The 17,888-nt window shown below is 34.4% G+C and overlaps 2 protein-coding genes across 2 annotated transcripts; one reads left to right on the top strand and one right to left on the bottom strand.

Annotated features, from left to right (window-relative positions):
- Positions 1-300: 300 nt before the first annotated feature.
- LOC127085874 (uncharacterized) lies at positions 301-9,144 on the top strand. The gene is made up of 12 exons (XM_051026429.1): positions 301-467; positions 1,676-1,774; positions 2,230-2,373; positions 2,958-4,025; positions 4,845-4,932; positions 5,022-5,104; positions 5,586-6,987; positions 7,079-7,374; positions 7,748-7,854; positions 8,308-8,458; positions 8,609-8,761; positions 8,852-9,144. Exons 1-12 carry the CDS (start codon positions 423-425, stop codon positions 8,990-8,992), a joined length of 3,777 nt encoding a protein of 1,258 aa, XP_050882386.1. The 5' UTR covers positions 301-422; the 3' UTR covers positions 8,993-9,144.
- Positions 9,145-12,938: 3,794 nt separating this feature from the next.
- Positions 12,939-15,922, bottom strand: LOC127081665 (uncharacterized). The gene is made up of 5 exons (XM_051021898.1): positions 15,676-15,922; positions 15,215-15,279; positions 14,325-14,990; positions 13,337-13,621; positions 12,939-12,983 (listed from the first exon to the last, which is right to left on the bottom strand). Exons 1-5 carry the CDS (start codon positions 15,920-15,922, stop codon positions 12,939-12,941), a joined length of 1,308 nt encoding a protein of 435 aa, XP_050877855.1.
- Between the last annotated feature and the right edge of the window lie 1,966 nt (positions 15,923-17,888).

Raw genomic sequence — 17,888 nt, 5'->3', positions numbered from 1 at the left:
TAAAAAGTGTTTTTAATATTTTTTTAACTAAAATATTATTTGAATTTTAAAAAATTCTGAATCGATGACATGGACTCAAAATCAAACTCTCACCTTATTTTAATGAAGATGACAAGATAAATAAAATTGAAGGGAGACTATAAAAATTCAAATATCATCAAAATTAAGAGATATGACTGATTTTATAATAAAATAATTAATTACTTAAAACGTTTAAATTAAAGAGACAAAAATATATTTAAATCTTTAAAAAATATTTCAAATGTTTATTTTGCGAATTTAGGGTGTTTCTAAAACAAATAACCCTAAATAGGCGCGTGGCGTGCAATATCATTTGGCGCCAATCTGAGTCTGTTCCCGTTGGATACTGATGCTTCCGAGCAAAGCCCCTTAACTCCTAAACGATTCTCCGATTCGATTTCATGGCCACTCAAACTCAAACTCTCCGTCCTCCGAACTTCTCCGAGGTAACTTTCTTCTTTCTTCTTCTTCCATGCTTTGACCTACACAGAGTCATAGCGATTACACTTCTTTAATTTCAGGCGTTCCGAGTTTCGATGTATTGTAGGAATTAGGAATTTTTCCGATTTCCGGTGGTTTTTCTTTTTAATCTTGTTAGTTGATTTCAATTGCAATTTGGAACCCTAGCAATGACCACGATTGTGCTGCATTTGCTAGTAGTTTTATGCAATTTTGTTGACCAGTGTGTAATTCTGAAGCTGTGGAAGTGAGAGGGTGAAATTGAAACGACTTGGACACGGTTTGAATTAGATTGTAGCTTAGATGAATTTCTCGATTAAAATAAGTTTATGACTCTTCACTTAGGGAAAAGTTCATACAAATGTTTGGAAAGCTGAATTAGAGCTTCTGAAAAAATGGAGATGCCTGCCTGAATTAGATTCTTTTAATTTTGATTTCTTCATAAGTTACTTATTGAAAAGTTTATCAACACTGTCTCTTAGTCTTGATCCTATCTAGATGATCATGATTATCTTTACTTATGTGACACAAAGGTATTGGAGATTTTTTTTATCGGACGGTGGTAAGACCTGCGATGTTGTAGGGGTAGAATGTTGAGCGGTTAAGAATCAATACGAGAACAAAGTAAGTGCTTTAAAGATAAAGATGCTGTGTTGGATGTGTGGTTATACTACACATAATAAGATTAGAAATGACAATATTAGAGAGTGTTGGGGTTAACACCTATAGTAGAAAAGATTGTGGGAAATAGACTTAGGTGATTTGGGCATGTAGAGAGAAGACCTATAAGTTTTGTGATAAGAAGAGTAGATCAGATGAAGAGAAGTTAAACAACTAGAGGTAGAGAAAGACCTAAAAAACTATAAGAGAAATTATTAAGAAAGATTTTGAGATTAATGATTTGGTTAGAAGCATGATCCTGGATGGCGAAAGTTGATCCATGTAGTCAATCTCACTTAATGGGATAATGCTTGGTTGTTGTTGTTGTTGTGATTATCTTGACTTAAATCTATTCTCGAGAGTTTATTTATGTTTGAGGTTAAGAATTATTCCTGTCATGAGAGCATCCCTCACATGATAACTATCACCAATTTAGTTTGTTTTTAATGTTGTTGCATTAAAGACTGTTTCTATGGTTCAACCTTTTACATCTTCAATTTGGAAGGCTACGTGACACGTGAGCATATGTATGCAGGATGTAGCTTGGGTACCAAGTTGGTTTCAGAATCTTAGAACAGATGGGTTTAGTGAATATGCAAAGGAGTCTCAAGCTCTTTCTATCCAAACAGAGAAGGTTGGAATTTCTCTTTCCAAGTTTACTTCGTTAGTGTTTTGTTTCTATAACTATGTCAAAGAAAGAAATGGGACAGGTTTGCTAGGCAGAGAATTGAATCTTTGGTCTGTTTCCATGTCTTGCATGGTTTTAAAGTTTTTTATTCTTTTTTCTTCTGTGTTACATTTTGGTTTGAAATGTTTTTATTTTAAAACTTATTTTTTTGTTTGAGTGTTGTGTTGATCATTGCTTTCATATTTCTAAATTCTTATTCTTCTACGTGACCAGTCTTTACATGGACATAGTACGTTCATGCCAATGGATTGCAAATAGTGCATTACCACTTTTTCTGCTTAATATTTAAAACCATGCCGTGTTTGTATTTAATTCAATTAGATGCATTTCTGATAGTCCCCTGGGATTGTTTTATTAGTCACATTTTTTGCTGATACCTTATCTTCTTCGAAACCAACAAGGATTTGGCACCTTCTCCAGAAAATGGTATTGATGTCAAAGGCCTTAATGTATTATCAAGGGAAGAAGGTGGATACAGGAGTTGCCATTTATTCTTATCTGGAGGCGATGCCTCATCTCTTAGTGTTGCTCCATCTCCTGGAAATGTAAGTTTTATTTATTTTTCTCGATTCTGTTTTTTTCTTTCTTTCATCATATCAGATTAAAATACTGATATTAAATAAAATCATTTTTCAAACATATAAGAATGTGTAACCTTGTCATGTCAATGCATGAACCAATTACATTAGATTCACTAAATAATTTAATTGGTTAGCAAAATTTTTCTACCGCAGTCTATCTTCTCTTCTTTTTTTGTCAATAGTGTTTATCCTCCTATATTGATATTTATGGAAGCAAATTATTCTAGTTTTAACATATTTTCTAAAAGCCAACTGATAACTTGACAAATTGTTGTATATGCTCTGATCACTTGTAATGGTTATGAGCTTGAAACTATGAACAAACTATCACCTACATTTAGAAGATTACTCCATGTTTTTTTTGTCAATTTCTCTATTTTAGGTGTTTCTATGCTCAATGACCTACACTAGCCCACATTTCTGCCAAAGTCTATCCTTGTGAATTGTAATTATATAATTTCTTTCCCAAAACCAAGTAATTTACTTGTGCATTGATACAATTTTATGATCAAGGGTCTGCTTGACCTATTTATATTTCGTTGAAGCAGGTATTCCAGTTTAATCTGCATCTTTCTTCAGATGTGGATTCACTCTTTTGCCCAACCCAAGATTTGAATCAATCTCATCACGCGGCTGCACCAAGTAAAGCTTTGTCGTTGCAACTTGCTCAAACTTCCTTAGATTTTAGAGAAAATGTACATTCCATGATGGGCAGCCGTGCCTGTGAACCTGATGCATTGTCTTCTTTCATTCCTGAACCAATGAAAAAAGATTCTTTAAAATCTCTTGTTGATACAATTGGTTCTGTTAGACAACAGAAAGAAAAATCCAAGGTCGAATATTTCAAAAGTGATGATATCAGTGATGCAGTTGAACTTTCTATTGCAGCATCTGAGGCATTGGTCATACATGATTTAGTAAAGATGGAGTCAGTATCAGAAACATTGAGTACAGAAACTGTACTTGAAATTGCACTTCGAGTGAAGCAGGCACGTCTTGAGGGGTTAGAAGATGGCTTCCTTTCGTCAAGCGTAGAATCTGACTGTAGTGATTCCCTCTCTGATTTAAATGATTTCCTTATGGAAGATGCCTATGAAGATATAGGCTTATCTATTGGCGTTTCCTTTGAAGAAAATCTTTCCAATTCAGCTACATCTCATGGGAAAGGTGTGTCTGGTGATGAAAATTATAATGAAGGCAATGGTAAACACGAAGATATAGTGCTTACATCTAAGCTTGCTAAGTTTGATTATAAATCTGAGCAAAAGAAGTTCCAAGTCAACATGGAGATGGAAGTGCAGCAAAATACAGACTCACCTCCACATTCTTTTTGTGCTGAGACGGTGATGGATTCTGATGATCCTGATTTGGGTGCTGAGACGGTGATGGATTCTGATGATCCTGATTTGGGTGCTGAGACGGTGAAGGATTCTGATGATCCTGATTTGGGTGCTGAGACGGTGATGGATTCTGATGATCCTGATTTGGGTGCTGAGACGGTGATGGATTCTGATGATCCTGATTTGGGTGCTAATACTCCAAAGCATTTTGTGAAAGATCTTCCTACATCTCATGAATACAAAGATGATAAGACCAATGATTTATCCCTTAACAAGGTAAGTTATTTCTCTACCTTGACATTTCTGTTCCACCTGTCTGGAGAAGCATATATGTTTAGCTTGTTATAAACCAGCTATTTTTAAAGCTTAGGCTGTTAAGTAATGGTATGTATATGATCGGTCTTATTCTTTTATACGTTTCACTCCGGCTCATGAAATATCCCCCTGGGCTTGAGGTGTGAAATCCACAAGCCCAGCTGTGTGATGTTGATATTCAACTTATGATCAGAACAATGACTGACATTCAGAGTTACCGAATTCAAGACTTATGTAGCGTAGGCTTTGATTGTTTTAGGCGAAAATATATAGTCCCTCCGTCGTACAACAGGTGTCCTCTTTGTCATTTTTATTCGGCTCAAATTATTTGTCCCTTTGGAATACCAATGCAACATTTTTTCCCATTGACTTACCCTTATTTATTGTATTTAATTCATGTAATTACTCCAGTACCTACAATTAATAAGGTTTTATTTAGTAAATGACACATTTTTTTAATTGAAATGAACACAATTAGTCATTATCTTAAAAAGTGTGTAAAACTCAAAGAGGATGCATAATTTGAGACAGAGGAGTAAATAGTTTTTACACTTGTATTTATTTAACATATGCTATGTAAATGAAATCAAAATGAAAAAAATGGTGAAAAATATATATTTGTATTCTACTTTTTATTTATTTATTTATTAATATTATTTTAAAGTATCTTTCTTATTCAGTTCTTTCTGATCAGCATCAAGCATCTCTCCAACATTACTGGATTTGTTTTTCTTTCTTTGTCTTAATGTAATTGATGCTACACTGATTTCCACTTTCCAGACAGATGGTTTGGCTATGGCTGATCTTACTTCTATCAACCCACAAAATAGTCTGAACTCATCACCTTTTCAGACTTCTGAAAATTTCAGTGAGTTTTAAATACTTTCCTGGTTATGTTATTGCTTTCTTCTCCCTAGTTAGTAAAGCTTATGTAGTTTATGATGTTAAATTATTCAGAAGATAAGAAAAATGAGAACTGGGCAGCTTACCTAGCTCCAGAAAGATTTAGAAGCCGCTGGTTAGGGGGATGGGCATGTAAGGTTGGCATTTCCTTCTTTTCCCTCATCTTTTACTTGTCTTAGTCACACCAATTTTGTCACTTTCTTTTGATATACTGTTTTTCAAATACAATCCAACTGTTTTTCAAGGATTTTGATAATTTTCATCTGTTAATGACCAGTTTAAAAAATGCCTTGGTCCTCTATCATTTGCTTATTTGTTTGTGGAGAAATGCTAATTTTTCATATATGATAGATTAACTTTAATTTTGGTTGGTTGAAAATTTCCATCAAATCATTCTTTTCCCGCCAAGAGCCTGCCCATTTTTCCTTTTTTACTTCCTGCACATTGTCCCTACATTTGAGTCACCTGATTATGTTGAATTTCTATATAAATTTGCATCCCCTTTTCAGACTATTATTTTTTGTCTTGCATCTCTATATTCTACTATCATTGATTTCAGCATCTTCATACTCTGCTCATATTCTTGGTTGGTTTTAATTTTTGTCTCCCTCTTGGAAGGAATTAGATTCCTCTTCATTGAACCAGAACAATGCAAAATTGAACCAGAACAATGCAAAATGTATTCCGAAGTTTCTAGTCAGGCAGACAAGCTTTCTTACAGAATCTGCAGATATTGTTCCAAATGAGCGCTCACGTGTGGTGAAACATGATCCCAACCGTGTCAGAGAGACAAGCTTTCTTACAGATTCTGCAGATATTGTTCCAGATGAGCGCTTACCTGTGCTGAAACATGATCCCAAGCGTCCCAGAGAGACAAGCTTTCTTACAGAATCTGCAGATATTGTTCCAAATGAGCGCTCACGTGTGGTGAAACATGATCCCAACCGTGTCAGAGAGACAAGCTTTCTTACAGATTCTGCAGATATTGTTCCAGATGAGCGCTTACCTGTGCTGAAACATGATCCCAAGCGTCCCAGAGAGACAAGCTTTCTTACAGAATTTGCAGATATTGTTCCAGATGAGAGCTCATGTGTGCTGAAACATGATCCCAAGTGCGCCATTAGTTCTCAACTAAGTATGCCTTGTGAAGTTTCACACAACAAACCTGATGAGGATGTATTGCATTCTCAAGATACGGTCAGATGTTCTAATCTATCATTGATTGATCCTCTCTGTTCAGTTGTTCCATGTAGCATTGCTTCAGAACATGACTATTACAAAGCTCTTATGGACAAAGAAAATGACACCAAGTATTTTTCCCCGTTGGTCTCTGACTTTGAGGCGGACAATTGTCAAAGGAATACTACATTGGACCGTAGAGATGAGAAAATCATGTCTATAATAGATGGGAAAGATATTCCAATTATTACAACAGAGGTGGTACAACAGATGTCTGAGAAGTTAACCAGGGTCGAGCATACTTGTCTTAAGACTTATAGCATGATTACACCAAACCAAGATGTTAAGCAAAATTTTCATTTGACACCACTTTCAACTAATCAAAGTGATGGTGCTGCTGCATCTTTGGGCACAAGGGTTTCAGAGTCTCCCTCTGCATCCAAGCATGTAGATGAAAACAAAAATGAAGTGAATAATCAACATTTGATTGATCAAAAGTCAATTATACAAATAACCGATGACAAGAGTGACGAGTTAAATGCTTCAGAACTGACACAAAAGAGGAGGTCACCTATTAATCTAAACCATAGATCACGCCACCGCTTGCTGGGCCCTAAAGCTGCTGTAAATGGTGTCAGTATAGAGCAAAATATAAACCAATATGTAGTACCGGAGACTGTTGTTCAGCATCAACCGAACAATAATCCTAGTAAGGTACAGATTGAGTGCAGTAAATCTGTTGATGGAGATGTTAGAGTCAGAAAGCAAGTACGTTTCTCAGATAAAGTGGAAGAGCTTCATCAGAAAAGAAAACTGTCAAAGTTGGAATCTTCTCATAAATGTATGGATTTAGTTCCTTTCATTTAATGTATCTTTCAGTTTTAGGAATTACATGTTGTAGAAATGACTTGATTTTGGCTGCAATAATGTAGGTTCATCTATTAGAGCAAAAAGACAACGGGTTTCAAAGTCATTAACTACTTCTGCACATCGTATGCGACATCCTGTGATAAATTATTGCAGAGGTGCAGTGAATGAATTCATATTTCGAGGTATAGAGTTCCTCCTGACTGGATTACCTAGTCAGAAGGAAAGGGAACTGGAAGCACTTATAAGAAGTTCTGGTGGGGTGGTTCTTTATGATATTCCCTCTCCACCAAATTCAAAGGGCAAAAAAAGTTCAACCTTATCTTGCTTGCAGCTTCCTATTATTCTATGTAAAAAAAAGGTTTGTTCTCAGGATCAATATCACCTTTTGTCCTTTTTCTTAATACTTACAATTGCGTGTCTCAAGAATTGGTAATTGTGTAGTAAATAAAAAATTTGTCACTCGTTTATAGTTTACATATCTTATGTAATATGTATTTTTAATTATGTCCAATCAAATACTAGACTTGAAAGAAATACATGGATTATGATTACCCGATGATCCATACATAGATAGTTTACACATTATGAGCTTATGCTAGTTAAGAACAATAGTTGAGATAATTTGTCTCGATAAAGGAAAATGAAGTACTCCCTTCGTCTCATATTATGTTTCTGTCATATAAGAATTACATTTTTAACTCAAATACAATGGTGTCTGTTGTTTTCTTCAGCTGCAAACCACCAAATTCTTGTATGGCTGTGCTGTTGGTGCCTCAATACTAAAAGTTCACTGGCTTACTGACTGTCTTGCATCTGGAACAATTTTGCTACCTGAAAAGTATGTTGCATGCTCACCTCTTAATAAATTGACATTTTCCTTAAAATTTACGAGTGATCAGTAAAAGTGTAGATACAGAGTTTATTTTTATTGTGAAACGAAGATTAATCCAGGCATGATTTTGAGAGTTTAGATCGTAATTTGAAACTAGTCTGATATTCCTAGCTGATTGCATTTGTTACCCAGTGATAGAAGTAGAGATTCTGAGAAATGATAGAAAGTGTGAGAAATCCAAAGACTACATGGACCAAAGTGAAATCAAAACTAGTATTTAACAAGAAACTTATCGTTTACATCAGCTAAGCCAGAGTAAAATAATGCATAGAATTTCTGATACCTTGTTTAGTTAAGCTATGGAAATATTAACATTATTTCATACTTTAATGATATTTCTCACCAAGCAGATTTTCAAGTCCCCTTTCCATTTTTCATGATTCTGATTCTTTTTCTTAGATACATGATTCTTCCAACTCGAGATGACATGAAGTGGACCAGAATTGGGAAGGCAGTTCATCACATAAACCGAAAGCATATTTTTGAAAAAGTAGGCATTATGCTTCACGGGAAGCATAGTTTCTGCACCAAATTTGCATGTATCATCAAAGTAAGATTTTTGTTTTCATCCTTTCTTTTTTCTTCACTCTTAATTTTCCATTGATGTGCTTTATGTTAAAACCAACATCTCTTTAACGTTGTATGAAGTCTGTACTTACTCCTCTCTCCTTTTTTCTGTTTATTTTGTTATGTTGCACAGCATGGAGGTGGACGGGCATTCAAAACTCTTCAATGGTTAGTTCGGAGCACAGATGAGGAAAGTACTTTGATGGGAGCCATTGTAGTTGAAGAAAAGGCTACAATATCACGTCACCTGAAGTCCTGTGCTTTGGAGCGGAATATTCCTATTATGGTAAGTAGTATTTACACATTTTAGATTTACCCAACGTGATTCTGTGTTTATTTCTGAAGTGCATTATTTTTTTCTTTCTTCCTTTTGCAGACTTCTAGTTGGATCATAAAAAGCTTATATTCAGGAAACTTAATTCCTTTGAGTTTGACCAAAGAAAACAGTATGCATTCACTGCAATCTGTTCAAGTCCCTGAAGTTCGGAATAATATTGATATGAGTGAAGAAATATAATTTTTTCTAAGTCATCAATGATTACTATATATTGCAAAATGTTTATAATATTCTAACATCGTGTTTTTGGCCTGCTTTGAATCTTTTGGGTTACAAACATTATAAATATATGTTTTTATCATTCTTTCTACAACAACAACCTTCAAAATATAGTTCGAAAGACATATGAAGCGCGTGACAATCCTAAAGAAACTTAGAGAGACAAAGATAATTTCTATGATTATGTTTTTGGAATTTGAGAAATCTTTGGAGACATGTAAATGGATTGAGAAACACATAAAACACATTGGGTTTGTGTGATTCATATATAGAATTGGAGATATTGAAAAACATTTGAGTAGAAAATATGATTTGTTCTTGAGAACCGAGTGACTATATTCTTGTAAATATTTTGTAATCTCTTATAACAATTCTTAAAAATATATTGAATTAGATAGTTGCTCTTTCTTATAGAATAGATCAATTTGATCAAATTTGATAATCAAGTTGTTTGTGCTCTTGTCTTTTATCTTTCTCTTGTTTGCCCTGGATTTGTTATCACTAATGGTAGGTTATTTTTGTTGAGTAAAATTCCTTTTTGATGTTTTGAAAATAACAAACTCTTGGGTAAATATAATTACGATTACAATCTTATTTGTTATTTATGCATGCTCTTGAGGGGAAATAAATAAGACGGGTTTATTCAAGTCTTCATCAATCAAGAAAGTCAAAGTAAAATATGTTTTAAACATGTATGAACAAAAATGATAAAATCAACTAGAGGACTTTAAAACATGTATGAACAAAAATGATACAAACAACTAGAGGACTCATCTTCACTTGAAGACAAAAGCAAAATTTCAAAGTACAAATAAGTGATGTCAGCATTACATCAGTAACATGATGTTAGCATTACATCACACTATTCTAAAATAGACTTTCGTAATACCATATTACAACAACCTTCCTATTAATCGTGATAGTAACTCTTTTTTGAGCTTTTTTTTTTGTATTTATTAAAAGACATTTCACTACGGTCATAGTTAACAACCGTAGTGAAATGTACCGGGAGTGAAAGAGTTCGAATTCAAGCACCAACAATTTCTCATTTATAGTGAAATAATGGTTTTGACCTTGTATATCACCACAGTTCTTATAATCAACCGTGGTGTAAGGTGCAATAATTTCATCACGGGTTGTATTATAAACTGTAGTGAAAAGTGTTATATATTTATATATAAGAGAAATTATCTATTGCTTCAGTACATAACAACCATCTCTTTCAAAACAAAACCCTAACATCTCTTTCACTCGTATATCTCAAAACAAAACCCTATTATCTCTATCAATCGTTTCTCTCATGTGGAAACCCCAAACTTATGCATAAAACTCATCTTCTTCGAAGGATTATCTTTGTTGCATCAAATCTTAGCAAATGACTACCTTACCGGTTCATTTTCACAATAGTTTATGTTTCAAAATTTGTTTATGTATTATTGTTTACATTTCAATAACTTGTTTCATAATGTTTGAACTTTCTGCTTATTTTGACTTGTAGGTAGGGATGATATGGATAATCTATGTTTAAATTTGTACTTCACCAACACAACTTATGAACCATATGATCCTCGAAATTCGAATCAGAGTTATCCTAGTGGTGGAAAGAGTCAGTCGGAAATGAACCTTTCCATTGGAAGTAATGGGAATTATGGTCTAGGAAGTAAATATCGAACCTTCGGGTGTCAGATTTTGGAAATTTTTGATTTTCCACGCCAGTTAGAAGCAACTATAATTTGTGGAGCGTATGATCCTCGAAATTCAAGTAAGTGTTATCCAAGTGATGGAAATAGTCAGTCGGAAATGATCCTTTCTATTGGAAGTAATGAGAATTGTGGTTTGAGAAGTAGAAATCAGACCTTCAAGTATCGAATTTCGGAAATTTATGATTTTCCACGCAGTTAGAAGAAACTACAACTTGTGAACTGTACGATCCTCGAAATTTGAGTCAGTGTTATCCCAGTGATGGAAAGAGCCAGTCACAAAGGACCCTTTTTATTGGAAGTAATGAGAATTGTGGTCCAAGAAGTAGATATCGGACCTCCTAGTATGGGATTTTGGAAAATTTGATTTTCCACACCAGTTAGAAGCAACTACAACTTGTGGACCGTATGCTCCTCAAAATTCGAGCATGGGTTATCCTAGTAATGGAAAGAGTCAGTCAGAAATGGCCATTTCTATTGCAAGTAAATGGGATTGTGGTATGGAATGTAGATATTGGACCTCCGAGTGTCGAACTTTGGAAATTTCTAATTTTCCACGCCAGTTAGAAGCAACTACAGTTATGAACCGTATGATCCTTGAAATTCGAGTCGGAGTTATCCCAGTGGTGAAAAGAGTCAGTCGGAAATGACCTTTTCTATTGTAAGTAGTATGAATTGTGGTATGGGAAGTAGATATCAAACATCTGGGTGTCAAATTTTAGAAATTTATGATTTTCCACGCTTGTTAGAAGCAACTAGAACTTGTAGACCATATCATCCTCGAAATTCGAGTAAGTGTTACTCCAGTGATGGAAAGAGTCAGTTGAAAATGACCCTTTCTATTGGAAGTAATGAAAATTATGGTCCGGGAAGTAGATATCAGACCTTTGGGTGTATAATTTTGGAAAATTTTGTTTTTCCATGCCAATTAGAAGCAACTACAATTGTAGACTGTATGATCCTCGAAATTCGAGTCGGTGTTATCCCAGCGGTTGAAAGAGTCATTCAGAAAGGACCATTTCTATTGTAAGTAATGGGAGTTGTGGTCTAGAAAGTAGATATCAGACCTACGAGTGTCGAATTTTGGAAATTTCTGATTTTCCACACCAGTTAGAAGCAACTACAACTTACAAACCATATGATCCTCAAAATTCGAGTTGGTGTTATCCCAAGGGTGAAAAGAGTCAGTCAGAAATGATCCTTTCTCTTGGAAGTAGTGGGAATTATGGTCTGGGAAGTAGATATCAGACCTCCGGGTGTCAAATCTTAGAATTTTTAATTTTCCATGTCAGTTAGAAGCAACTACAAATTATGGATCCTATGATCCTCAAAATTTAAGTCAATGTTATCCCAGTGATGGAAAGGTTTAGTCGAAAAAGACCATTTATATTGGAAGTAATGGGAATTGTGGCCTTGGAAGTAGATATCAGACCTCCGAGTGTCAGATTTTGGAAATTTATGACTTTCCACGCCAGTTAGAAGCAACTACAACTTATGGACCCTATGATCCTTGAACTTCGAGTTTGTGTTATCCCAATGATGGAAAGATTCAGTCGGAAATGAATCTTTCTATTGGAAGTAACGAAAATTGTGGTTTGGAATTAGATATCAGACCTCCGAGTGAAGGATTTTGGAAATTTTTGATTTTCTACGCCAGTTAGAAATAACTACAACCTGTGGACCTTATAATCCTCAAAATTCAATTAAGTGTTATCCCAATTATGGAAAGAGTAAGTCGGAAATGACCCATTCTATTCGAAGTAGTGAGAATAGTGGCCTGAGAAGTAGATATCTGATAGGCGGTAAAAATGTCACGTTTATTGCTTGTTTTCCTCTTTAACTCATGTGTGTTTTCATCATTCTAGTTCATTTTTATGCGTTTTGTCCCCTATGTTTATTTTCATGGAATAAGAAATAAATGGAGCGAATCAGAACGAAAAATGACGAAGATTGAACGAAATAAAGCACTTATAATGCAAAATGTCCAAGGACAACACGACCTAGCCGTGTCCTATGATACAAGCCGAGTTTCCCCTTGAAGCCCCCTCCACATAAGAAACCTATGGGTGATATGATACGAACACTTTATGTTTAACATTGTACATCACCAATATACCTTCTAAGTGCTTGTTGCATAAGTCATTCCTCAATCACTAATAAAGACTTTAGGGAATCTGAACCTAGAAAAAATATTCTTTTAAAAAAAATTAACAATAGTAGGCATCATTAGCTATACACGAAGACGCTTTAACCTAATATGTAACATATTACACACAAACTAGAATATATTAAAAAGAATGTGATGAAGGAAAATGGCCCATAAAACATATAACCAATATTCAAAGGGTTCTACCTCCAGAAATCTATTTTGGGGGCATTTCAACCCCATGAAAATATTACCATTTTTCAGACATTAGGGGAAAATTTTCACATACAACTTATAATCTTTGAAAAGGTTAGGCCATTGAAAACCACATTGGAAGACTTTTGCAACAGTCCTCTTGCTGCTATGATGACCTCCATAACATGAATTATGGAAATGCCATATTATACTGTTAGCCTCCACACCTGCAACATATGTCCTATTCAATCTGTCAGGGCTTACCTTGAACGAGTAGGGATCATCCCACAAATGAAAGTAAACTTCCTTGTAGAATTTCTTCTTTTGTTGCGAGGTATACTCTTCAGGGACACTTTTTGTAGCTTTGTAGTTATCCATGTCTTCAAACCACAATCTTTCATTGATGGATAACAAGTGCTCATTCAGGAAATCTTCAATGATGGTCTTTTCCTTTTGAGTCACTTTGAAATTGTCCAATCTCGATAGTTGATCATATACTACATTCTCCACTCCCTTCCTGTCTTTGATTTCCAAGTCAAACTCTTGTATCTACAATATCCACCTTAGAAACCGGGGTTTGGAATCTCCCTTGGTGAATAAATACTTCAATTCCACATGATCTGTAAAAATTACAACCTTGGAACCAATTAGATAAGAATTTTTTTTTCCAATGCAAATACTACAACTGGCTACTCCTTTTTGATTGTTGTGTAATTCACTTGATTTTCATTCAAGACTTTGTTAGTATAGTATATATCATGGAAATTTTTCTTAGATTATTAGCCTAAAACTGCTCCAACCGCATAATCACTTGCATCACACATTAGCTCTAAGAGAAGTTCCCAATTAGGAGCAACAATTACACACGTGGTAACCAACTTTTCTTTAATAATAAAAAATAATTTAACCATTTATAATAAAAAAATTCATTCTATTTCACAAGGAGATTGCATAAAGATTCTGCAAATTTTTAGAAATCTTTTATGAAACTTCGATAAAAACCCACGTGTCCTAAAAAAATTCTCATTAATTTAATGGTAACTTTTCAATCACTTATATTTTTGCTTAATCAACCTCAATGCCCTTCGAAGAAATTTTGTGCCCTAAAAAAATACCTTAAGTCACCATGAAGCGATACTTTTCCCAGTTTAAAACAAGGTCCGTTTCGATGCATCTCTTAAGAATGACATTGAGGTTATCAAGGAAATTATCAAAAGTATTACCAAAAACAAAAAAAAGCATCCATAAATACCTCAACGGAGCTTTCAATCATATAAAAAAAAATAGAAAGCATGCACCTTTGAAAAGTAGCTAGAGCTTTGCATAACTCGAAAGGTATCCTTTGGTATGCAAAAACTCCTAATAGATATGTGAACGTTGTCTTTTCTTGATCTGCAGGGTCTACAAGAATCTGATTGTGCCCTAAATAGTCGTCCAGAAAACAATAATATGCTTGTCCCCCTAATCTCTCCAACACCTGATTCGTGAAAGGTAGATGAAAGTGATCCTCCTTAGTTGTCTGATTTAACCTCTGATAGTCAATGCATATTCGCCACCCGATAACTGTATGAGTCAGAATTAACTCGTTCTTCTCGTTTCTGATGACAGTGACACCTCCATTCTTTGGGAATACATGATCTAGAATAACCGAAGAGCTATCAAATATATGATAAATCATATATGCTTCAAGTAACTTCAACACCTCATTTTTCACAACCTCTTTCATTGTAGGATTAAGTATTCTTTGAGGTTGAATCACTAATTTAAATTCTTTCCCAAGTTTGATATTATGAATACAATAAGCTGGAGTTATCACTTTCAAGTTAGTAACATTCCATCCCAATTCTTCCATATTCTCTCTCAAGAATCTCTTGATATTTTCTTCTTCCATTTCAGATGATGGCTGGTTGTGTTGGATCTTCACCCAATAAAATATACTTCAAATGTGAGGGAATTTATTTATGATCAAGAGAGTTAAGCTTCTTGATTTCATCTTGACTCATACTCTTTTTCACTAGTCCTCCAAACTTTTAAATTTTTTTAGATGTCTTCTCTACTTGGGATGCATTTAACTGCCTTACACATTCTTCCACTTCTTGATCCATATCCTCTTTAATCTTCTCAATGTAATCTATAAATAACCCTCTCTATTGGTGATAAAAATGAGTTTACTTGAGAACTTTCCTCAACCGTGTCTTCAACTATATCTATCATGTAGCATTAATGATTTCAGTTTTATGCTTCATAACTTAAAAAACATTAAACATCATTTTTTCATTGTTGAAAACATAAAATAAGTTCCCCCATCTCAATGTAAATTAAAACTCTACATGTATCTAGAAATGGTCTTCAAAGTAATAACAATGTCTGTGCATCTTCTTCCATATACAATATCCCAAAATCTACAGGAAAAATTAAATCATTGAGTCAGACCAACACATCATCTAGAATTCCATAAGGATAAGTGACAGATCTATCTGCTAAGGTCAAAGACATCTGAGTATGCTTTGGTTCCTCATAATCAAGCTTTTTCATCATAGATAGAGGCATCAAATTTGTACTTTCTCCTAAATCACACAATGCATTCCCGATGTTCAACTTACCAATGGTACAACTAATAGTGAATTTCCACGGATCCTTGAGTTTTAGTGGAAGATTCCTTTGAATGATAGTACTACACTCTTTAGTCAAAGCTATATTCTCATAATACTTCAACTTAAGCTTTCTTGGGAGTATCTCTTTCATGAAATTAGCGTATAGAAACATTTTTTCTAAAGATTCACAAAATGGATTACTAACTTGGAGCTTCGTAAACATTTCCATAAATTTTTTGTACTTCCCCATTTCCATCTATTTCTTAGGTTTCTTCTTTAGAATTGGGTAAGGAGGCTTAACATAGTATGGTAGTTCAGGATTAGGTTCATTTTTGATTTTATTCTTAGTTCTCCTCAAGGGGTTGCTTATATCAATGAGTTTGTCAAGTGTATCCCCCCTCATAAGTTCTTCACTCACATTCTTATTCTTTTATACCTCTAATTATTTTTCTTTTTCAACCTCTTCATCAACTACTTCATCACTTTCTTTTTCTACTCCTTTCACATTTTTCTTTTTCTCCTCCCTTTCACCCACTTTCTCTCTCTCCCCATTTGTGTTGGTAATTGAAGGTACAACCATGTTTCTCAACTCTATAGCCTTGCAACTCTCATTGTTAGGACTGTCTACGGTATTCTCATTGAAATCCCCACCTGTTTATGATGCGAATTATCTTGATAGCTGACCAATTTGTGTTTCCAAAATTTTGATGGATGCTTCATGACTCTTACTCATAGTTTCAAATTTACTTTGAGTCATCTTCTTAAATTGGACCATAGTTTTTTCTAATAGAGAAGGCTTTCTTGGTTTTTGCATTTGAGGGACTTGACGTATTTGAGGAACTTGTTGAGCTTTTTGAATGGTTCAATTTTGTGTTGTTTCTCCACTTAAAATTAGGATGATCTTTCCAACCTAAATTATAAGTATTAGAATAAGGATTACCCATTGGGAAGTTTTTTTTCTTCATGTTGTGCTTCTTTCGTGAATCCTTCTGGTACACAGTTGCCATTAGCATACTATTTCCCATAAAAATCAAACCACAATGTTTGAGCTTGACTCACATTTATAGGAACAATAATGGCTCCCACTAATTGCTTAGTAAGAACCTCAATTGAGCTAACAAGGCTATGTGAGCATCCAATTCCAGTACACCTTTTTTATTTTATTCAACCTTCACACCTCTTTCCCTTTGAGATGGGTATTCATTCAAACAAATTTTCTCAATCAAGTCTTTCACTTCATCTTCATTCTTTGTTCTAATTGTACATCAAGCCGAGGCATCCAAAGGCATCTTTGCTTGAGCATTCAGACCTCTTGTGAAATGTCACATTTGTTTCATGTTATCCATGTTATGATTTAGAGACCTCATGAGTAAATTTTTTAATCTTTCTTATGCATCATAAAGTGATTATGAACCGCCTTGTGAGAAATTTGAAATTTCAGCTTTTCTTTCAACAAACTTTGCATTGGTGAAAAATATCTCTAAGAATTTGTCTTCTAACTCCTTCCATGTCAGAATTGTACTACTCGGTAGAAACTGCAACCAATCATTTTCTCTGCTAGTTAATGAAAACCCAAAAAGCCTCAACTTGATCCGGCTTTCGGTCCCACCATCTGGCTTACACATAGAGCATGTCTCTCAGAATTGTGTCAAATATTCCCACGAGTCTCGAATTGAACTTCTGTCGATCTGATTGTCTATCAAACCTGCAAGATCAATATTCTTAATATAAAAAACAATGAGGTTAACCGGTTGGAATCCAATAGAAATTTGCCTTGCATCAATTCTTATGCAATAGTTACCCATGGTTCTTATCGATGGTAGAATCACCATAGCTTCTTCCTCTTTCCCACTTTCGCAATATGAAGAATTCGGAGAATGTTCCCCTTCTACTCTTTCTTGTGCAACTTATGCTTCTCTAGCTACGTTCCGATTTGGTCTCATGGTCTTCTTGATATCCAAATCAAACTATACTAACATTGATCCTAAACCTCATATACACAACCAGAAAATACCATAGTAGCACTGCACCAAGTTAAAATGAAAATAAGAATACAATTTGAAATAAAATAAGTTAAAACAAAAAATAAAAAATAAAAATAAAACACACAAGAAAAATAACAATTAAAAAAATGTAATGCTCAGGATCACATGTACATCGTGTTTTCAGGTTAGTCATAACAACAGGTAAATAACTAGTATCTATGATTAAATGAACCCCAT

This window comes from Lathyrus oleraceus, chromosome 5 (genome assembly GCF_024323335.1).
Source record: "Lathyrus oleraceus cultivar Zhongwan6 chromosome 5, CAAS_Psat_ZW6_1.0, whole genome shotgun sequence".
Lineage (NCBI taxonomy): Eukaryota > Viridiplantae > Streptophyta > Magnoliopsida > Fabales > Fabaceae > Lathyrus > Lathyrus oleraceus.
The sequence above is the reverse complement of the archived record's forward strand: the minus strand, read 5'-3'. Positions and strand labels throughout refer to the sequence as shown.